The following is a 23,956-nucleotide window of genomic DNA, read 5'->3' on the forward strand; positions in this document are numbered from 1 at the left end:
AAGAGAGGTGGGGAAAACCACAAACATCTTACCTATAGAGGAACAAGAATAAGGATTACATTGGATTTCTCTTCAAAAACTATGCAAGCAATAAGGGATGGAGTGAAATATTCAAAGTTACAGGGAAAAAACATACCACCAACCTAGATTTCGGTATCCAGGGAGTTATCCTTCAAACGTGAAGGAGAGGGTGCCTGAGTGGCTTGGTTGGTTAAGCGTCTGACTCTTGATTTCTGCTAAGGTAATGGTCTAACAGTTTATGAAATCAAGTCCTGTGTTGAGCTCTGTGCTGATGCTGCAGAGCCTGCTTGGGATTCTCTCTCCCTCTTTCTCTGCCTCTCCTCTGCTTGTGCCCTCTCTCTCACTCTCTCAAAATAAATAAACTTAAATAAAATATTTTTTTAAAATGAGGGAGAGGGGCGCCTGGGTGGCTCAGTCAGTTGGGTGTCTGACATTGGCTCAGGTCATGATCTCATGGTCCATAGGTTTGAGCCCCATGTCGGGCTCTGTGCTGACAGCTCGGAGCCAGGAGCCTGCTTCGGATTCTGTGCCTCCCTCTCTCTGACCCTCACCCACTTGCTCTCTGTCTCTCTCTCTATCAAATAAACATTAAAAAAAAATTTTTAATGAGGGAGAAATAAAGATATTCTCAACAAAAATGTAAAGAATTTGTGGCCAGTAGACCTGCCTTGCAAGAAATGCTAAAAATGTTCAGAGAAAAAGAAAATGATATGGGTCAGAAACTTAGATTTACATTAAGAAGAAAATGAGAGAACAAATGTAAGATAAAATAAATTTTCAAATTTTTCTTATTTTTATTTTTATTTTTTATTTATTTATTTTTTTAAAGCAGTTTTATTTATTTTTTGAGAGAGAGAGAGAAAGAGCATGAGTAAGGAGGGGCAGAGAGAGAGGGAGACCAGAATCGGAAGCAGGCCCCAGGCTCTGAGCTAGCTGTTAGCACAGAGCCCAACGTTGGACTTGAACCCACGAACGTGAGATCATGATCTGAATCGAAGTCAGAGGCCCAACCAACTGAGCCACCCAGGCGCCCCTTCTCATTTTTAATTCATTAAAAAGATAATGGCTCAAGGTCATAATAGCAACAATGTATCCTTAACAGAATATCAGCAAGTCAAACCCAACAATGTACATTTATATGTTTAATATTTTTAATGTTAATTAAAGCAATTAGAACAAGAGAGAGCAAGAACGAGTTGAGGCAGAGAGGAGATAGAGGATCCAAAGTGGCCTCCGCACTGACAGCAGGGAGCCCAATGCAGGGCTTGAAGCAGGAACCACAATATCATGACCTGAGCTGAAGTCAGACACTTAACTGACTGAGCCACCCAGGCACCCCCAACAATGTATATTTATATTATATACCACAGTCAAGTGGGGAACTGAAGGTATATAGGAATTCAGAAATGTCTGGTCAATTTTTCTGTAATCATAACACTCTTCTTAAAAACAGCCTGTAAATTGAAAAAGAAAATCAGAGTTGCTCATTCTAATTATACATATTTTGATAGTCCCTTATTTCTCATCTCTCCCAAAAGACCAGGGAACTGTGACAGAGACTGGTAGTTACCCACATATTAAGTTCCTGTTCTTATTTAGTATATAACTCCTGACTTAGATTTTTTTTAATGTTTATTTACTTTTGAGAGAGAGACAGAGAGAGAGAGTGAGGAAGCATGAGCAGGGGAGGGGCAGAGAGAGAGGGGGACACAGAATCTGAAGCAAGCTCCAGGCTCTGAGCTGTCAGCACAGAGCTCCATGTGGTGCTCAAACCCATGAACCATGAGGTCATGACCTAACTCAAAGTCAGATGCTCAACCAAATGAGCCACCCAGGTGCCCCCCTAACTCCTGATTTAGTCTGAACGATAATGCGTCTAACAAAAACAGAATTTCTAGACTCCTTTGCCTCTAGAGATGGCCATTTGAGATATAAATTGAGGCTGTTAAGATTCTAGGAAGGCTCTATAAGAGGGGCTAAGATACCTAGCATGTGTCCTTTTTCATCCATAAACCTCGCCCCTTCTAAATTTCTGTGAGGAATGTGAATATGCAGGTAGAGCCCCAACAGCCATCTTGGACCATGAAACAACCTTGTGGATGGAAAGCACATATTAAAGAAGGTAGAGCTAAAATAAAGATGGAGTCTGGATACCTGATTTAATACTATGGAGCTACCATCCATACCAGCTCTGGACTTGTTTCATATGACAAAGAAATCAGAACCCACGTGAGTACCACAATCACTAAAAGCCTCTGTTATTCGCAGATTTGGTGGAAGCAGATATTCTCAGGTCACCTTAACTCCAAATATAGATAAAATTAACAAAAGTAACAGTTCTTCCCCCCTACAGTTGTTGCTTAGACATAATCCCTTCTTCTTCCTACCTGACCACTGCAGGAGGATCAAGGTAGCAGCGACTTTCCAAGTCCCAAATAATCCTTTTCTTTATGCACTCTGCTTGATTCCTAAATTCCCTGTCCTGTAAAATAATAAGACTTTTGTTCTCTCAGTGTGCCATGGCTTCATCCTGCTCAATCGGTGGGTCATTCTTTGTAAAGGATTTGATCACAACACTTTTATTACTATTACAATTATGATTACGATTACTACTATCACTACAACTACATCTTAAAGTTTAGGGTACTTTACTTTTACTAAAGTATATAAGATAATTTGTATTATCTTCACATTAATTCAGTACTAAGTACCAAATATTTACTCATATAACCTGAATCACTGATTCTCAACCTTGAATGCATATTAGAATTATCTGGGAGCTTTTAAAAAATCAACACCTGGGCAGTGGTGATTTTTTTTTAATGTTTATTTGTTTTTGAGTGATAGGGACAAATAGAGCATGAGTGGGGGAGGGGCAGAGAGAGGCAGAGACACAGAATCTGAAGTAGGTTCCAGGCTCTGAGCTGTCAGCACAGAGCCCGACATGGGGCTCAAGCCCACAAACTGAGATTGTGACCTAAGCCGAAGTCAGACGTATAATGGACTGAGACACCCAGAAGCCCCACTGCTATTGTTTTAAAAGCTTTCCAAATGATTCACATGAGCAACCAGACATGAGAACTAATTATCTAAACTAAAACATATATGTACAATGTACATGAAAACAAATGAAATTTTCCATTTGCAATGACATAGATGGAGCTAGAGTGTATTTTGCTAAGTGAAATAAGTCAGTCAGAGAAAGACAAATACCATATGATTTCACTTATATGTGGAATTTAAGAAATAAAACAGAAGAAAATAGGGGAAGGAAGGTAAAATAAGAGAGAGGGAGGAAAACCATATGAAACTATTAACTATAGAAACAAGCTAAGGGTTGTTGGAGGGGAGGTGGGTGAGAAATGGGCTAAATGGGTGATGGGCATTAAGGAGGGCACTTGTGATGAGTACTAGGTGTAATATATAAGTGATGGGTCACTAAATTCTACTCCTGAAACCAATATTACACTATATGTGAAGTAAGAATTTAAATAAAAACTTGAAACAAAATTTAAAAATAAACTAAAATATAAGATCTAAATATGTAAAATAAAGTATCTAATCTAAATAAAAGTATAAATCAAAAATAGTATGGATATTCACTAACCACAATGATAAGAGAAAATACTGCACAATGTTTTTTTTAATTTAAAAAAAATGTTTGTTCATTTTTGAGAGAGAGAGAGAGAAAGAGAGACAGAACAAGTGAAGGAGGAGCAGAGAGAGAGAGAGAGAGAGAGAGAGAGAGAATCCGAAGCAGGCTCCAGACTCTGAGTTGTCAGCACACAGCCCAACATGGGGCTTGAACTCATGGATTGTGAGATCATGACCTGAGCCAAAGTCAGACGCCTAACTGACTCAGGCACCCAGGTGCCCTGGCACAATGTTTTTCAAATATGGTCAGATTTATTTCAACTGTTTAGTCAGATACTTAAAGTAACTTAACCATCCTCATTTTACAAATTATTTTATTGAGTGTTTCCATTAATGATTATTAGCTCATTCGAGAAACATTTGCCAGTAGGGTGCCTGGGTGGCTCAGTTGGCTAAGTATCCAACTTTGGCTCAGGTCATGATTTCGTGGTCTGTGAGTTCAAGTCCCGCATCGGATTCTGTGCTGGCAGCTCAAAAGCTGAAGCCTGTTTCAGATTCTGTCTCTCTCTCTCTCTCTCTCTCTCTCTCTCTCTCTCTACTCCTCCCCCACTCATGCTCTGTCTCTCTCTGTCTCAAAACTAAATAAACCAAAAAAAAAAAATTTAAGAAACATTTGCCAGTATGTTTGCAGTATTTTCTATGCTCCGACAAGTTTAAGATGCAGTAAAATAGAAAGAAGGAAACTGAGAAAGAAAATAAAAAAAGAAAGAAAGCACAAGGGAAAGAAGGAAAGAGGAAAGAGAGAAGGATGGAAGGAGGGAAGAATAAAAAGAAAAGAATAATTTCAACAACCTAAATGTTCACCAATAGGAGACTGGTTAAGTGAATTTAAGTATGTCCATACGATGGCGTGTCATACAGCAAGTGCAAATAAAGACAGAAAAAGAATGATGAGGCGCCTGGGTGGCTCAGTCAGTTAAGTGGCCAGCTCTTGATTTCAGTGCAGGTCATGATCTCATGGTGGTGAGATGAAGCCCCCAACAGGGGCTCCGAGCCTACATGAGATTCTCCCTCTCTTTTCCTCCGCCTTTTCCCCACTTGTACGCTAGCTCTCGAAAGAAAGAAAGACAGAGGAAAGGAAAGGAAAGAGAATGCTCTTTAGGTAGTGATGTGGAAAAATCACTAAGATGTACTAAAAAGCAAGTTGCAAAATAATGTCAGTTTGACCCCAATAAGGAAAGAATACATGTATGTAGTGTATGTACATATGTGTGTATGTAAATTAAAACCGACATTTCCCCCTGCTTTCAATATGATTAAGTACTTTATATTCTGTTAAAGATAAACACTCAAAAATATTAATTAATTAATTAATTAATTAATTTATACCCACAAACAAAACAAAAATAGTGTCTTTTTGACAGGTTCTAGTTCTGAAAATAACAAGATTTTGAATACTTCTATAAATCTGGACTTCCTATTTTATCCTCTATGTTTACTATGCTGCTGTCTGTGAGTCAGTCTTTCTGAAATCTTATTCCTTGGTACTCTTTGCAAGGAAGCATTGTTCTTCTAAATATTTTTGCTGTGAGTCTTCCTTTCTTCCTTTGAGTGTGTGTGTGTGTATATATATATATATATATATATATATATATTTGCTTTTATATGCATGACTATGGCCATATTACTGCCTACACAAAAATCAATAAAAAGATAAAGATTAAATCTGATTTTAATAAATTATTTTGTTTGTTGAATTAAAAAGTCAGCAGATATTTTCATCAGAATTAGAAAACTGTTTTAACAATTAAGAGTGATTAAAAAAATGTCTTACCATTTGTCTGTGCACTTAGTTTGTCTTAAAAAAAAGTACATAATCCTCTCACCTCAGGGTGGTTGAGTTCTCCTTCTTCTTCCTCATAGGGCCCACCAATAATGAAAGCATCAGGAACGTTATTAGCTCCTGGGGCCAGAATGTTAGCAATTGGCCATTTTTTGGGCCGGGGAACAGGTTCTCTTTCTCCTCCAATCTTCAGAGTTCCATTCTTGAACAAAATGGGATAGTCTTTCTACAGAATAAATTATTGTACATCAGGAAATTTTGTAAAAGACTTTGAAATGAACAAAAAAATGTATTGAAGTATCTTTTCAGTGTAATGATGGGTGTTACCTAACAGACCCTTCCTTTTGTGATTATCTGATTCTACAGAGAAGCTTGTGCCCTTTATTGTCTTTGTGCTATTTTATAATTCTTTAATTTATAAAGAATGGTAATAATGCAAATTATTCTTGCCCATAGATATGCAAACATATTTTGCCCAGTGGAGATATAATTGATTATTGACCTGTGACTGATGATGAGTTTAGAATTATTAGCAAATTCATTTCAACATTCCTGATTGCTTATATATGGGTTATTTCTTCCAATTTTTTGAACTGGTTTAAACCCTTTTTGTCATTTTATATTTATATGAAAGTTATGATATACCTTCTAAAAATTACCTTTTTAAAAACTAACTAAAATCTGACAAAGGGTCAACAATATAGGTATTTTCCCATCTATAATTTCTCTAATATATACTTGCAAAAGAAAACTAGTATAGATACAAATAGGCAGCTGTGGAAAGGGAAATTAGGTAATCCGATGTTTAAATAAAAACATGCTAGATATCCTTAATAATAATTGAAATGCACATTTAAACTATGAAATATCATTTTAAACCACAGATGGACAAAATCAGTCTGAAAATATCAAGCACTGGCGATATGGCAAAGGGTATAGTATTCTTATATATAGTTGATGGAAGTATAAATTGGTCTAACTGTGAAAAGCAATTTTGTAGTCTCCAGTAAATTTAACATTGTAATACCCTATAATTCAACAACTCTAGTTGTTTAGGTTAAAAACTTTTGTGAAGGAAGGGCATTTCCGGAGTGGCACAGCAAGGACCTCTGAAAATCTGCTCCTTCAAAGAAATGATAATGCTGACAAGAATTGTCAAACGTAAGCATGCCAAGACATTCAATGGAGAACAGATAGTCTTTTCAATAAATGGTGCTAAGAAAACTAATTATCCACATGCAAAAAAATGAAGTTATACCCTTACCTTAAACCACATACAAAAATTAACTCAAAATGGGTCAAAGACCTAAATCTAAGAGCTAAAACTATAAAACTCTTAGAAGAAAACACAAATGGGAAACCTCATGACACTGGATCACTTAGTTATGGCACCAAAGGCACAGACAACAGAAGAAAAAAATAGATAAATTGGACTTCATCAAAATTAGGAATTTTGTGCAGCAAAATATACTAACAACATTATAAAAAAAGGGAGAAAATATTTGCAAATCACATACCTGATAAAGGATTAACAGCTGGTATATATAAAGTACTTTTAAAGCTCAACAACAAAAAACAACCTGATTCAAAAATGGACAAAACACTTGAATAAACATTTCCCCAACGAAGGTATTCATATGGCAATGTAAGGAGGGGAAAGATGCTCATCATCATCAGTCATTAGGGAAATGCAAATCTAAAACACAAAGAGATGTCACTCCATATGTATAAGGATGGGTATTTTCAAAAAACAAAAAAACAGAAAATACCAAATGTTGATGAGGATACAGAGAAATTGGAGCCATTTACACTGCTGTTCGAAATGTGAATAGTGAAGAGGAATTGGAGGGTTCTATGCTGAAATGTAAATTTCAATAAAATATATAAGAGTATTAACTAATTAGACTCTTTTAGCAAGCAACTTGGAAATATCTGTCAAAAGCCTCAAAAAATCTATATACAATTATTCAATAGAAATTTGGACTAAGAAAATAACCTGAAATTAAGAGAAGTTTTATATAATTAAGTACATCGTATAAAACACACAAAATATATGCATAAAAGTATATTTTAAACATTTTTAAATGTTTTACATATTTTCCACCATAAATATGTATTTATTGATATAAATTATACATAATATATATTATATATAACATGTAAACTATATATATATCTATATATAAAATATTAGTAAACTTTATTTTTTTAAGCCTAAAATAAATGACCACAATTAATAGAGCTTGCTTTGAATGATATCTTAGCAGGTGAGGAAAAGATGTCTATATGACATCTAGCTGTAGGGCTTTACCTCTCCAACTGATGGAACTTGCAGACCAACCATATAGTTCTGCGGAGGCCCTACAGGAATGAAAGATTCAGGCACAGAATAGGCAGCCTCCAATGTGACCCTCAGTAGATTGCCTCCTAAAGTCTGCGCTGTGGTCAATAAGGGCTCAGCCACAAATACTTTAACTTCAAGCCTGCACTGCTAGAAAAGAATAAAATTATGCAGCATTTTGCAAGTGCCAGAGGCCTCCCCACCACCCTTTTCTTCATTATCTCGTTTGAATCTCATATCACTGTTCAAGATAAGAAGGTCAAGTTTAATTATTTCCATATGGACGCTTCAAATAACTTTCTCTAGGTCCCATGATTTAGAACTATAGCCAAGATGAGAATCTTATTTCTAAATTAGAGGCCTTTCCCCTCTACCATTCTCAGGTCGTATACAAATACATACAGAAGAGGAATCAGAAGGTTCTATACTGAATGTTAATAGTAGTTTCACATGAGTGGGCTTAAGCTACCTTTTTTTTTGCTAGTTTATATTCTATGACTATTTTTGTAACTTAAATGTAGTACTTTTTAAATATTTATTTTTTACCAAGTATTTGCAAATCATATTCTTTACTATATTTCTATTTTTCACAGACGAGAAAGTATTCCTTAGCCACATGAACAAGTTCAGAAATGAATTTTTCAGAAGAGCTGCAAAGATTTGATGTTAGTGATGTATCCAAATAGGACTGTCACAACTTTTTTAATTAGAGAGGAGAAAAATAATTTGTCAATTTTTATTTTATTTCTTAGGAATCAACATTAATAAGAAAAATTAATATTATTGTTGAAGAATTATGTATTCTACTAATGAGAAATTTCCAAGTTATATCTCCAATATAAATTCTGATTTGACAATGTGCTTTTTAATAAGAAAACATTTTTTCAAATATATATGTATATATCCATATATATAGATATAGATACAGATATATATGTATATATCTAACATTTTCACACAAGATACAATAAAAAGTAGCTTTAAAATGTGTATTGGCTGGAATGACACACAGATTAGCATGCCCCCTCCACGTGGATGACATGCAAATTCATGAAGCATTCCATATAAAAATAAAATTTAAAAAAAAAATGTATTGGTTGCTAATTACATGCCAGGCACTTTACCACAGCACTAGAAATATAAAGATAGGGTTGCCTGTGAGGTTCAGTCATTCAGCGTCCAAGTCTGGATTTCAGCTCAGGTCATGATCTTATAATTGGTGGGACTGAATCCTACATAGGGCTCTGCACTGACAGCATGGAGCCTGCTTGGGATTCTCTCTTTCCCTCTCTCTCTGCCCCTCCCCACACATGCATGTGTGCTCGCACGCTCTCTCTCTCAAAATAAGTAAACTTAAAAAAAAGTAATGTAAAGATTAAAGATGTGGCCTCTTTTATTATGGGATTCATATTATAATTCCATGACTTATTATAAAAGAGACCTGTATAAAATGCTTTAGTCTCTACTTAAGGAACACCAAGGAAGAAGTGAATCATTAACTGTTGGGGTGGGGAGGAGTGAGAAATGGTGACTTACAAAATGAGTAAGAGTTTGCAATTTAGATAAGCAGAAAAAGGAGAGAAAATAATTCTGAACAAAAAGAAGAGTTTCTGTAAAGGAGGATTGAAACAGCATGGTATATTTAGTTCAGATGTAAGTAGTTCAGGATTTTATAATATAAAGCCTAGGAGGGGAGTCTGAGCGATGAGACTGAGCAAGTGTCAGACTCCTATTATAAAAGCTATTGCATGACTGCCAGGAAATCTAGAGCTGAACATGGAAGCAGTGGGGGAATCCATGAACTACACAGTACTGAGCACGGGTGAGATGTGACCATATTCCTTTGTAAGCCACCCTGCAAGCAGTGGGGGGGGGGCAAAACTGGGGGAGGCAAGGGTAGTTACAAGGCTACTTGTATGTTCCAAAGAGAGATTATAAGGTAATAAAGAGTGGGAATAAAGCTGAGGACAGTCCAGAGGCACTTAGAAGATATAAAAGGCTGGATTTGCCAAAAGGCAGATTTTTGGATTCGTTGTATTTTGGGTCCAAAGGAGCACTCATACTGGTAACTGTTAAAATCATTTATAACCTCCCCCTGAAACCCAAGAATATGAATATAGACTAAGATGAAAAGGTGGCCAAGGATAGAACCTTCCTTGTAAGGCATAGGCAGAGGAAAGGGATCTGGGGCTAGAACCTGAGAAGGTACAGTCAGTGAGCCAAAACTGAGAGCATCAAAGGGAAGAAGACTTTTTTTTAAGTTTATTTATTTACTTTTTTGAGAGAGAGTGACCACATGCACATGTGCATGAGAGAGAGAGAGCGGGGAGGGAGAGGTAGAGAGACAGATAGAGAGAGAGGGAGGGAGAGAATCCCAAGCAGGCTCCACACTGTCAGTGCTGAGCCCAACAAGAGGCTTGATCTTACAAATGGCAAGAGCATGACCTAAAGCTAAATCAAGAGTTGGCGGCTTAACCAACTGAGCCACTAGGTGCCCCCAAAGGAAAGAAGATTTTAAGAAAGAGGCATTGAAGAATATGATACCTCCGATCAAGCAATATGTCTCTGGAAGGGTAAGTAAAATGTCCCTAGGTTTCTAAATTGTGTCACTCAATCAAGATAGGGAATACTTGAAGATTAATCAGAACTTCTTTTCCAAGGACAGGTTTATATCATTCATTTATTTACTCTTTGAGTCTTGAGAATAATCAGTGTAATGCTTAAATACAAAATTAGTGAGAATTCTGGGGACGCCTGGCTGGCTCAGTCAAAAGAGTGTGCAACTCTTGATCTCAGGATCATGAGTTTGAGCCCCATGTTGGGTATAGAGATTACTTAAATAAATAAAACTCAATAAATAAAATAAGTTAGAATTCTCAAGCAAATGGAAATTAAGTGTCATATATTTTTTCACTGAGTGTGTAAAATAAGTGAACACAGGAATACTATGAGAAAATATCCTGAGAATAATCCATTTGACTAACTTTTCTTCTAAAGGTATGTAAGGAAAATCAACAGTACATAGGCAGGGACATTGGACCAAGAAAGGCAGACTGAGCTCAATATATACCTCTTTCTAGCACAAATCACATGGAATGACAGAAAAATACTCAATTGTATATTTATAGCCAATAAAAGGATAATGCTATAATATCCTTGGACAATAATAAATGCCATCACCAGACTACATAGGTTTAGTAATCCTAGAAAGACAGAAAGCAAATTAAATCAGATCTTGAACAAAAACAAAAATAAAGAAAAACCAAGAAGAAAACCAACCACAGTCTAAAATAAGAGAGGGAAAGGACCACAGGAGATGCAGGAGTGGACTGTGAGAATCAACAAGCAGGGAGGACTACAGTGAGGTTAAGTAGGGAACTGTATGGAAATAGTGGGGTCATTTGGGCCCTTCTCTTTTACTTGTGCAAAACAGAAGGCAGCTGTGGGATCTGTGGAAAGTGAGTGCACTTGCACCAGAGTGGCAAAAGCAATGCCCCAAGCAGCTACTAATCCCCAGGAAGAATGGAAAACAAAGCCCAGAAGACCAGTGGCACAGCCTACCAATTCAGGCTCACTATGCCAGAAAGCATTTTATGTGCATTTATATATTATTCAATTTAATCCATCAGGACATAGTTTAAGAGGCATTTCCATAGTTAAGCCTTCCCTACATGTCCCCCTGGGCAAAGTAACCAATAACTATTCTGTGCCCATATGCCCCATCCCACCATTTAATCACACTGATTATAATCCATGATGTGTAGAATATGGACTCCTAAAGTAGGACTCTGCCTTATTCATCTTTGTTTTCCAGAATTTAGCACTATGTGTGCCTGTGAAAAGAAGACACCTGATGAACTGGACTCAAGTGAATTGAACCTTTATAGCAAATAGACTTGGTAGACTGAATGGCTAGCTGAAAGTTGAGATTTAAAACTCTGATTACCTTAGCACCTGACCGAAGAGATTCTAAAGGCGAGCCTGGCATGGGGTGCAAGGGGATTATTGTTTCAAATGAACTCTCTCCTGCAAAAAGAAGGCAAAGTCAAGTCATAGAAGGAGAGGTTAGGCAGAGATAAATGTGCTCATCTTTTTATCAAGTCCCTCAAATTCACTGAAGGACTTCACGGGAGCTAAATTTTATAAGTTTTGCTGTATCTGCTGTTGAGCAAATCACACATCTGACCTTCCAGTAAAGGAAGAAGGTCCACCACAGCTTGACCAAGAACTAAGGTCTTCTCATCTTTCTGTTTCTTCTCCTTTGGTAAAACTTCAGTTACAGTTACTAGAAAAATCAAAACAAAGAACATGAGAACATGTCTGGGTCATCCATCAGATAACCACGGTGCAGCTAACAAAGCATTGTCAAAGAAATTTAAGAGAAATTAACCTGAAACTTGAGAAGACACCATTGTTGGTGACTTCTGGTGGAAAATACTGAACCACGCAAGCAACCTATTAAACTTTTTGACATACAAGTTGTGGGGAGCTGCAAAGATTCAGCTGATCGGCAGCCCACAGGCAGGAAATGTCACTCCCTGAGGGGAGCTGCCTGAATTACAAAGATAGGCTAGGGAAGTGCTATTCCCAATTCAGGGACTGGAGACTGGAGAAGCCAGACTGGAGAAGCCAGTAAAACAAAAGATCACCCGCATTTACGCTTAAGTGGTGTCAATGGCTCCCCTGCCCAGCGTTGCAGTCTGCAAGTCTGGGCTCTCTTTAGATGCTGTGTTTGAAATTGCAGTTTCAGTTTCCCCTTTTTTCCTAGCCTTTTCCTAAAAATCACTTGACCCTGTTTCCTAGCAACCAACCTAAGTCAGCTTCCCGCCCTAAACCCTAGATAGGTGTGGGTATTTTCTCAACAAACTGGAGGCTTGATCAGAAACACTTGTCTTGCCTTCACTCTCTGTGCTCCCTGCCCCCCAATTCTCTCTCCCTCCCGCAGGAACCCGCAACGATCTACGGACCCACCGGCCAGGACAGAACAGACAAGTTATAGTAAAAAGTGGACTTTATATCATAATCATACACACACATACCTATAAAAGTAACTGATACATATGATTAAAACAAAGTTCCATGCAATATTCATCCTTCCTAGCTGAAAACCCTTAGATATTTTCTATTCTATTTCATGTGCAAGAAATTACTGGTCATGGGGCGCCTGGGCGGCTATGTTGGTTAAGGGTCTGACTCTTGGCTCCAGCTCAGGTCATTATCTCACAGTTTGTGTGTTTGAGCCCCGCATCAGGCTCCGCGCTGACAACGTGGACACTGCTTGGGATCTCTTTCTCTTTCCTGTCTCTCTGCCCCTTCCCTGTTAACGTGCTCGGTCTCTCTCTCAAAATAAATAAGCTTTAAAAAATACTGGACACAATCTCCTTCAGTTGGTTTTAGTAATGACTAGAAAGTTGCAATCTGCAGTTTAAACAATACTGTTCTAGGGCTTCCCAATTTGCCCAGCATAAGGCCTAGCAGAACTTAGAGTGATTTACAGAGCACACAGCGTGTTCCAGGTTTTACACTGCTGCATTACTCCGTGTAGTGCTTAATATTTGTTATGAAACATTTGAAATACATAAAAAAGTAGAGAGATTAGTATACTGAATGAATACTATATAGTCATCACCTAGATTTAACAATAGCTAAATGGTGTCATATTTGTTTCTTCTATTCTTTTTTGCTAAAATACTTTCAAGTAAATTACAGACATCATGATATTTTACCCCTAAATACTAAGGTATGCAAATTCAAAACATGGCATTTTCCTACATAATCACAATAACTTTATCAATCTAGCAAGTGTATAATAAATTAAATGTAATTCCTTAATTCACCTAATGCCCAGTCTACATTTAATATTTCTCAATTATTCCAAATTTATTTTGTAACTGGTTTGTTAAAACTAGGATCCAATCAAAGACCACACATTTCATTTGGTTCTCATGTTTCATATATTTCTTTTCATTTAGAACAGTTTTCCTCCCACATACTTTTTTCCTATGACGCTGATTTGTTAAAGACATCAGGCCAATTGTTTTATAGAATGTCTCATTTTCTGGATCTGTCTCCCCCTTCCCATGGTATTTAATTTGTTTCTCAGTTCCTGTTTCCAGTAAACTTAGGTTCATCTTCACTATTTTTGGCAATTTTTGGCAAAGATAATACAATTTGATAACATATATGCCTAGGTAGTATGTTATCAAACTTTGTGATCTTTGTTTTCAAACGTAATGGCAAAATATTCTTTTCTTAATGTCTATTTTTTATTGTGATAACATACAAATTACATAAAATTTACCATCCTACCCATAGGTATACAGTCAGTGGCATTGTACACATTCATACTTTATTATTATTTATAATATTGTTTTTGAATGTTTATTTATTTTTGAAAGAGAGAGCATGAATGGGGTAGGAGCAGAGAGTTTGGAGGACCGAAGATCCCAAGCAGGCTCCACCCTGAGAGCAGACAGCCCAATGTGGGGCTCAAACTTACAAATTATGAGATCATGACCTGAGCTAAAGTTGAGCACTCAACTGACTAAGCCACCCAAGTGCCCGTATTATTTTTTTCAATGTTTATTTATCTTGAGAGAGTGTGTGTGCTCTCTGTGTGCAGAGAAGTTGGAGAGAGACAGAGAGACAGAGACAGAGAGAGAGAATCCTAAGTCGGCTCCATGCTGTCAGCACAGACTCTGACATGGGAATCAATCCCACAAACCACAAGATCACAACCTGAGCCGGAATCAAGAGCTGGATGCTCAACTGACTGTGTCCCCCAGGTGCCCCAAACACATTTACACTTTTGTGCAACCAACACCACAATCCATTTCCATAACTCTTTTCATCTTTAATGTTGGAACTCTATGTCTAGTAAACACTTATTCCCATTCTTCTTTCCTCCTGGACAGAGGATCCTTTCTATCCCTATGTATTTTATTACTCGAGGTACCTCATACAGCATTGGTCTTTTTGGGACTGGCTTCTTTCAATTAGCAAAATGTCCTCAAATTTCATCCATGTTGTAGCATATGTTGTACTTTCTCTCCTTTTTAAAGTTGAATAATATGCAGTTGTATATATGTCACATTTTGCTTATCCATTCTGTCAATAGATATGTAGGTTCCTTCCACATTTTACTTTTTATGAATGATGCTGCTGTGAACATCAGTGTACAAATATTTCTTCGAGACCCTGCTTTCAATTCTTTTGGATATGTTCCCAGAGGTAAAATTGCTGGATCATATAATAATTGTATTTTTAACTTTTTGAGGAACTACCAGTTTCCACAGTGACCGTTCTATTTTATATTCCCACCTAGTAAGATTCCTATTTGTACATATCCTTGTCAACACTTGTTTTCTGTTTTTATATAGAAACCATCCTAATATGTAAGAGGTGATATCTCATTGTAGTTTTGGTTTGCATTTCTGTAACAATTAGTGATGTTGCACATTTTTTCATGTGGTCATCACCCATTTGTAGATCTTTGGAGAAATGTCTATTCAAGTCCTTTGTCCAATTTTGAATCAGTTTGGTTTTTGTTGTTATAGTCTCAAGATTAATTTCTTATCAGATACATGATTTGCAAATATTTGTCTTCCATTCTGTGGGCTGCCTTTTTACTCTGCAGATAGGGTCTTTTAAGGCTCAAGATAGTATCGGGGCCGCCAAGTTTTCTGTCTGCCTCAGGCAAGGATTATCACTCTCCTGAGAGTGAACCAGCAAACAAGATTTGCATCTAGAGGCTGGAGACTGCCATTTCCTGGTCAAAATAACTTTGGCATCTGTCATGCTGGGCCAGACTGGAGTGGCCAAGGTGCACAAAAGATCAAAACTGTATTTTAGATTATTCAGTGCTAACTCCCCCCTTCCCAGCATTGCTGAGGCAAATCTGGGTGTTTCTTTTGATATTCATTTGACTCTGTTTACCTGGTAACTGACCTTGGTCAGCTGCTTTGTTTTCCCGCCTTGAAACCTTTATAAAAGACAGTTTTCTGAATAAAGCTCTCTCTTTTGCCTGATCGGAAAACCGTGAGTTCTGTCTTTACTCTCGGTGTCTCCCTCTCCCTCCTGCCCTTTTTCTCTCCCTCCCTCAGGAGGACCCACGACGGAGGTGCACTCAAAGCTGGGGACGAGCGCGCCTAGACCTGGCGACCTAGGGCACTGCCGCACCCTTAAGTGCCGTCCCAGCTTGGGATGGAAGCATACGGGGCGGAAGAGCCCGACCTGTAGCCTTCGGGCTATGGCAAGATAGGGAAGCCTGGGTGGCTCAGTCAGTTGAGCGTCCGGCTTCAGCTCAGGTCAGATCTCATGTTCGTGGGGTGGCTCAGTCGGTTAAGTGTCCAACTTCGGCTCAGGTCCTGATCTCACGGTTTGTGGGTTTGAGTCCTGTGTCTGGCTCTGTGCAGACAGCTCAGGGCCTAGATCCTGTTTCAGATTCTGTGTCTCCCCTTCTCTCTGCGCCTCCTCCACCCACACTCTGTTTCTCTCTGTATCCCACTACCAAGAGGAAATTTTCTTTAATACAGCTTAATGGATTGGATAGAAGAGGTTCTCTGTATGAAGTAATCTCAAGAAGAATCCAAGGGGAAGATGACAGACACTATCCTGCAGAGGGTACTCATGGTCTCCAGAAATGATTTTTCTGTTTCCACAGCTACCTTCCCAGTTCCAATCTAATTTGTGGGCTCTGTGCAGAGGAGGGGTGGATTCTGGTTGACTCACTGTGTCCTTTCTTTCACTCTTGAGCAGACAGTAATGCTTTATCATTGTAACTCCAGTCGTGTTGAGTTTCATGACTCAGATTCTGTCTCCCTCTCTCTCTGTTCCACCCTCTGCTCACACTTTCTCTCTCTCTCTCCCAAAAATAAATAAAACATTAAGAAAAAAATGTGTCTTTTTGTTGTCAAGTGTTTGGAGTATTTCCTGTTCTCCTATTATTGATTTCTAGCTTGATACTGTTATTGTCAGAGAACACATTATTTTCATTCATTTAAATTTGTTGATGTTAAGTTTGTGACCCAGAATATGATTTTGGTATGTGGTCTGTGGGCTTTTAAAAATAATGTATATTCTATTACTGTTGGGTGTTCAATAAAAATTGATTAGGTCTTGTAGGTGGATGGTGCTGTTGAGTTTTTCTATACCTGTTGATTTTTTTTTTTAAATATTTATTTTTGAAGGAGAGAGAGAGAGAGACAGAGTGAGAATTGGGGAAGGGCAGAGAGAGAGAAAGAGAGAGAGAGAATCTGAACAGCTCCAGGCTCTGAGCTGTCAGCACAGAGCCCAACACAGGGTTCAAGACCACAAATCATGAGGTCATGACCTGAGCCAGTCAGATGCTTAACCCACTGGGCCACCCAGGTGCCCCATACATGTTGATTTTCTATTTATTCTAAAAATTGAGAGATAGGAATTTATGTCTCTAATTATAATTATGGATTTGTCTACTCCCCCTTTCAGTTTTATCAGTTTTTGCTTCACATATTTTGCAGCTCTGTTGTTTGGTGCATACATATTTAGGATTGCTATGTCTCCTTGGTGGGTTGACTCTTTTATCATTATATAAATGAACTTCTCTGTCTCTGGTTATTTATTTTGCTAAGTCTACTTTATATTTTGCTAATATAGTCACTACCACTTTTTGATGAATGTGCACATAATACATCTTTCTTTATTCTTTTACATCTTACCTGACTATATGGTTATATTTTGAGTTTCTTGTAGACAGTGTATAGTTAGGTCATGTGTATTTTTTAAATTTTTTATTTATTTTTGAGAAACAGAGAACTGCATCAGACAGTGTTATACCTTGTTTCAAGTGTCAGACACAATTTAGAAAACTCAAAGTGAAGGAAAGCTTAATTTATCCAAATTTTTGTTTACCATATTCTTTCTTCCTTACTGGTGTTCCTTGGTTCTTTCTTTTATCATTTTCTGTTCTCTTTAAAGAATTTCCCTCAGCCATCTTTCATCTGAGGTCTGGATATCCCCTTCATTTCTTTTCTCCAGGTATTGAATTCTAGGTGATAGTTCTTTTATCACTTTAAAAATATTATGCCATTCCTTGGGGGCCTCCATAGTTTCTGATGATAAATTGATGTCATTCTAATTGCTTTCCCCTGTTTTCAGATTTTGTTCTGTCTTTAGTTTTCAGAAGATTGATAATGTTTGTTAATATGGATCTCTTTGGTTTATCCTACTGGGAGTTTGATCAGCTTCTTGAATGTGTAGGTTTATGTCTCTCTCAAATTTGGGGAATTTTCAAGCTTTACTTCTTTGAATACTTTTTCAGCCCCATCTTCTTTCCCCTCTCCTTCTCAGGCCTTGATAACACTGTTAGATGTTTTGTTATAGGGCCACAGGTTTCTGAAGCTCTGTTCATATATTTAAAATTTTTTTTAATGTATATTTGTTTTTGAGAGATAGATACAGAGGGTGAGTTGGGAAAGGGCTGAGAGATAGACAGAGACACAGAATCTGAAACAGACTCCAGGCTCTGAGCTGTCAGCACAGACAGAGGGAACTCAGGAACAGCAAGATCATGACCTAGGCTGAAGTCAGACACTTAACTGACTGAGCCACCCAGATGCCCTTCTGTTCATATCTTTTAGACTAGTTCCTATATATTAGATTGGATATTTCTAGTGTTCTATCTTCCAATTCACTGATTCTTTCCTCTGTCTCCTCCATTCTGCTGTTGAGATCTTTCACTGAGCTTTTCATAACAGTCATTGTATTTTTCTGATCTAAAATTTCTTCGGTTTTTGCAAATATATATTTATTTATTTTGAGAGAGAGAGAGAGAGAGAGAGAGAGAGAGAGACTGTGTGTGTGTGTGTGTGTGTGTGTGTGTGTGTGTGTGTGAGGGAGGGCTAGAGAAACAGGAAGAGAGAATCCCAACCAGGTTTTGTGCTGTCAACACAGAACCTGACACCATGAGATCATAACCTGAGCTGAAATCAAGAGCTGGATGCTCAACCAAATGAGCCACCCAGGCACCCCTCTGATTTACAATTTCTATTAGGTTCTTTATAACTTTTGTTTCTTTCTAAGACCTTCTATTTCTCTGAGTCCTATTTTTTCACTGGTTGCAATTGCTCACTAAAAGCATTTTTCTCATGGCTCAAAAAAATTTTTTTAATGTTTATTTATTTTTGAGAAAGAGACAGAACATGAGCAGAAGAGGAGCAGAGAGAGAGGGAGACACAGAATCAGAAGCAAGCTCCAGGCTCTGGGCTGTCAGCTCAGAGCCCAATGCAGGGCTTGAACCCATAAACCACCAGATTATGACTTGAGCTGAGTTGGGCACTTAATTGACTGAGCCACCCAGGCTCCCCTCAAGTTTCCTTCTTCTCTCTCCCTTTCAGAGTCCCTTATGTTTGTTTTGCATATAAAGTCCAGGGTTTACACCTGTTTTTAATGAAAGGAATAGGGGAAAGTATATATACTCCAGAGGTTCTGCATTAAATCCTTTTTGATTGCTAATGACCGCATGTAAGAGCATAAACTTATCTCTAAGTATTACTTTAGCTATCTCCCACAAGTTTTGCTATTTGGTGTTTTACTGTTGATTGACTCTAAAAGCTTTACAGTTTTTCTTGTGATTTTTTCTTTGTCCCATGAATTATACTTAAGTATGTCTTAAAATTTCCAAATGGATTCTTTTTTTCTGTTTTTGTTACAGATTTCTAATTTTGTTGACTGTTGTATTTTACTCAGGAAACTTAGTCTGTATGCCATTGATTCTTTGGTATATGGTAGGACTTGTTTTATTGTCTAGCATTTGGCCAGTTTTTATTGTATAAATTTTTATTGTATAAATGTTCCCAGTATGTTTTAAGAAAATATATGTTATTTAATGACTACCATAACCCTATGATTACTACTTATTAGAAAAGACTTTTTTCATCTATCCAATGGCTACCCACATATGACGGGGAATGGACTGTTTTTCTTTTTGAGTCTTGCCTTGTGGTAAAGGGGGTAGTTTCAGTCTCAACTCCCATCTACAGCAGCCCGAGGTCTTTGTCCAAGAGCATTGAAACCGAAGCCCCAAGATTTTGGAGTACTGCCTTCTCCCCCAACACCATCACACATCAATAGCAGCTGTTAAGAGTTCCAGGCTCACTGAAACAAAGGGCTTGGCCTTTCTTTCTCATGAATTCAGTGACACATTTAAAACAATGTTCCAGTTCTGCTTTTCCCTTTTAACATGCCAGGGAGGAAGGCAGTTAGGACACCTGGCATTCCTCTTATTTGAGGCTGGGAATGATAAAGAAGCACAGAGCGAAGAAGAAGTAGAAGGAAGTGCTCAGAGAGTGTGGATCAGATGGATGCCTCCATGAGTGATTGACTTCCAGCTAGGCAAGAGCTAGGAATCACTTTTCTGGAGCAGTGCTTCCCAGGGGTCACCTGAGACTTTTGTTCCCACGGGCAGCTTCCTGGGCTCCTCTCTTGGCAATCATGAATTTAGTAGTCTAGGGTGGGACTCTGAAGACTATTTTCTCCCAGAGCTTCAGGTGACTCTAATGGAAAAAAAAGGTTTAGAAAGCAATGCTTTGGGGTACTTTATAATTCCCAAGTCCCACTTCTTTACGCCTGAGATCTTAGAATCTACAGTTTTGGCAGGAACCAGAGGAAAGGTTGCCACTAAAAAAAATAACGAAACAAAAATTAAGAGTATACATTTTTTGGGGTTTTTTTTTGATACAGAGAGAGACAGAGCATGAGAGGGGGAAGGGCAGAGAGAGAAGGAGACACAGAACCAGAAGCAGGCTCCAGGCTCTGAGCTAGCTGTCAGCACAGAGCCTGAAGCGGAGCTCGAACCCACAAATGTGAGATCTGACCTGAGCTGAAGTCGGAGGCTTAACCAACTGAGCCACCCAGGCACCCCAAGAGTATAAGTTTTAAAAAAAGGTCTTAAAACAAGTCTACAGACATAAGAACACAGTAGCCCAAAATAATACTATGTACTCAGAAACTGTAAAAGTGTGGATACAGAAATCACATATCCATTAATTCATTCAACAAACACTTTTTGAGCCCTTTTATGTCCTGGATATTTCTAGGAGCTAGAAATTCTGAAATAAACAAGATACAAACCTGAATTTCAAAAAAAAGTTACGTACTGTGTATAGAAGTACAGATAAGATTACCAGGTAAAATACAAGATGCCCAGTTTTTTTAAAAAGTTTATTTATTTATTTTGAGAGAGAGAGAGCTCATGCACAAGTAGGGGGAAAGGCAGAGAGAGGGGGAGAAAGAATCCCAATTAGGCTCCTTGCTATCAGCATAAAGCCCAACATGGGGCTCCATATCATGAACCATGAGATCATGGCCTGTGCTGAAATCAAGAGTTGGACACTTAACTGACTGAGCTTCCCAGGTGCCCCACAAGATGCTCAATTAAATTTGAATTTCAGATAATTTTTTAATGTAAGTATGTCCCAAATATTTTTTTTTCGGGTTGTTGTTTTTTCCAAATAGGGTAACCCTAAATATAGGAGTATTTAGTAAAAGTTCTCAGCCCAGCTTAAGTTCAGTCAAATGTCTTTGATACAAACTGATTAGAATTAGGAGACCATGGAGACTGCTGCCAAAAGCAGCTAGAATGCAAAGTATAACACATTATTCCTAGGTTAAGAAGGTAAGGTGTGTTCATTTCCCCCCAAAACAGCCACTAAATACCTCAAAGTCTTCTTATAACATACATAATTAACATTTTTAGTACCACAAGGACTTACAGAACACAGGTTTGTGGGCAAGGTCATCCAAAGTAATTCCTCCTTCAGGATTGAACTCAAAGCTGCTAGTGAAGTTGTATTTTGCAGTTCCTTCTGGAGAAACCACAACTTTTGCAGAGTCTCCCAAAACCACTTGATTGAATTCTGAACGAATAAAAGTAACTGGAGTATCTCCTTTAAAACCTTTCTGTTGACAGAAGGATGCCGCTGTAAAATTATACTCAAATAGAGAATTTAGCTATACATCTGGTAACTCATTTTGACTTGACCTAAATAGCATTTTCCAGGTTTTCCTAACAAACTATATCACATATACAAAAAGGGTAGGCAGATAGAAAGTCATTTAAAAAAATCTAGTTGTAGCTAACTGCAACATTCTATTGAAATGCCTGTATGTTGGTGTTTTTAAAAATAACTTTTCTGTGTTTACATGATTATAAAAGTATATTGTAAACATTTGAAAAAGTGAGAAAAGCACATAGGAAAACAAATTACCTGTAATTTCACTCTAATATGTAAGCGCTATTAACATTTTAGAATAAATTTTCTAGTGCGCTCCAGTGAATATATATGTATGTAAATATAAATACAAATATGTACATTTATACATACATCTTTTATACATATCTTTTAAAACAAAGTAGAACATCATTCATTACATCCTGCTTTGCAATGAGCTTTTGACTTCATAATCCTGAATATCTGCCATTTCATTATTTATGTTATTTTTATGGTTACTTCATATTATAGTTTTATTATTTAAATTCACCAAATGAAATTAATCACAAGAGAAACTCTGGAAGAATTCAGATCTTTTTCAGAAGAAAAGACCTGCTGCTGTCTACAAGAACAGCAGGTTTTCACCAGTTAAATTTAGTATTCAAATTGCTAGGTATTTTACACACATAGTGATATGACCTGCTGATTATACAGTCGAACAAAAAGGGAAACTGAGAAAGAAGTACCAGCGCAAGGTTAAGACCAGCAAGTCAGGTGTTACAGGAGGGTGCAAAACCTTATCTCCCACTGGTGTTCCCAACACATCTTCCCCCAACCTGCATGTCTGACAGGGAAACCTGAACTCAAAGACAAATGTACTTTCAAGAAGAATGAATAAACTAAGGCCTTGTCAGATTTCATAATATAACAATATAATTCAAAAATAACATAACAATATAATTCAAAAATAACATTACCAAGTCATATCCATCTGTCACAGTGATCTGCACCGGTCTGCCTGTTGATGGCACCTGCTCCATATCAGCTCTTGGGCAAACTCCCTCTGGTCTTCTCGGATCTCTGTAAACAAAGTCAATCAATCCTTCCCCTCAAGTACCATAGCTGTAGAAGTACCCATATTATATCATCACCAATACTGGGGGATAACCTAGGAAAATGCCATAGTCCAGCATTGTTTTGTGCCCTTTTCAACCTTTGCAGCCAGATAGGCAGTGTTTTACTGAGCTGTTCACAGGAGGATTGTGCCAGTTAGTGCTAAAATGATCCTTATCCATGCAACTAACTCATAAGCACAAATCATCACAAGACAGAGAGGGTAGGAGTGCCATCTCCCATACTTCCCACACCCCACATCCTCCACAGTGTTCTTTGGTAGACTTTTTTACGGTTCCTTAATCTCTCTTTTACAAAAATATACTTAGAGAACAGGGAAGAAACAGCCACATGGCTAATGGGTAGTCCATTAGCAAAAATCCTGACATTTGTCTTATTTAGTCAAAGATATTGTTTAATTATTTTACAACATTAAGGACACAATTTCAAAAATAAATTGGATATGCTTAAGAAAGATTTTCCAACTCAATTCAAAGTGGAACTTCAGGCAATTCAAGTGTTTACTGAGGACACACTATCATCTGTCTAGAAGTGATGGTACAAAAAAGGAGCTACCTAGCATCCCCAGGCTTTATAATTATTCTGCCTCTTCTCAGCTACTCCTTCAACCTTCAATCATGGAAACATCTCAGATCACTTGTTTAAAACCGTGTCTTCAGGCTCAAACACAGCCTAAGTGATCCTGATAATTTTTTTTATCAAGTTCACATTTGAAAATGACCTTTTATATCAGTTTTCTTCTTTCCTTTTCAATAGTATTACAGGCCTTCACTAGCCTGATCTTGGACATAAGCCTAATTTTTCTGAGCCCCAGTTTCACCTTCTGTAAAATAGATAATTTCACTTCTGATGTTGCACATTTGTTGTGAATATCCACTAAAACTGCTTAACCTATGAAGCACCGCGCAAGTGGTATTACCAATACGCACCGCTTTTCCTGAATGCTCAGTTACTCACTTACATACAAGGAATCTCTCACTCATGCCCGGCACTATGGCTTGTCTTAGCGGCGTATTTATTGAATAATGAATGCAAGAGATCTGGCTAGTTACA

General features: G+C 37.7%; 1 protein-coding gene across 1 annotated transcript in view; it reads right to left on the bottom strand.

Annotated features, from left to right (window-relative positions):
• CFAP70 (cilia and flagella associated protein 70) overlaps positions 1 to 7,817 on the bottom strand; it is an 87,164-nt gene extending 79,347 nt beyond the window's left edge. Inside the window, exons 1-3 of the mRNA XM_029919805.1 lie at positions 7,770 to 7,817; positions 5,502 to 5,684; positions 2,409 to 2,503 (exon numbers count right to left, since the gene is read on the bottom strand). Of these exons, the coding sequence (XP_029775665.1) occupies positions 2,409 to 2,503; positions 5,502 to 5,684; positions 7,770 to 7,802 (311 nt within the window). The 5' untranslated portion in view covers positions 7,803 to 7,817. The remainder of the gene's footprint in view (positions 1 to 2,408; positions 2,504 to 5,501; positions 5,685 to 7,769) is intronic.
• Between the last annotated feature and the right edge of the window lie 16,139 nt (positions 7,818 to 23,956).

This window comes from Suricata suricatta, chromosome 2, assembly GCF_006229205.1.
Source record: "Suricata suricatta isolate VVHF042 chromosome 2, meerkat_22Aug2017_6uvM2_HiC, whole genome shotgun sequence".
Classification (NCBI taxonomy): domain Eukaryota; kingdom Metazoa; phylum Chordata; class Mammalia; order Carnivora; family Herpestidae; genus Suricata; species Suricata suricatta.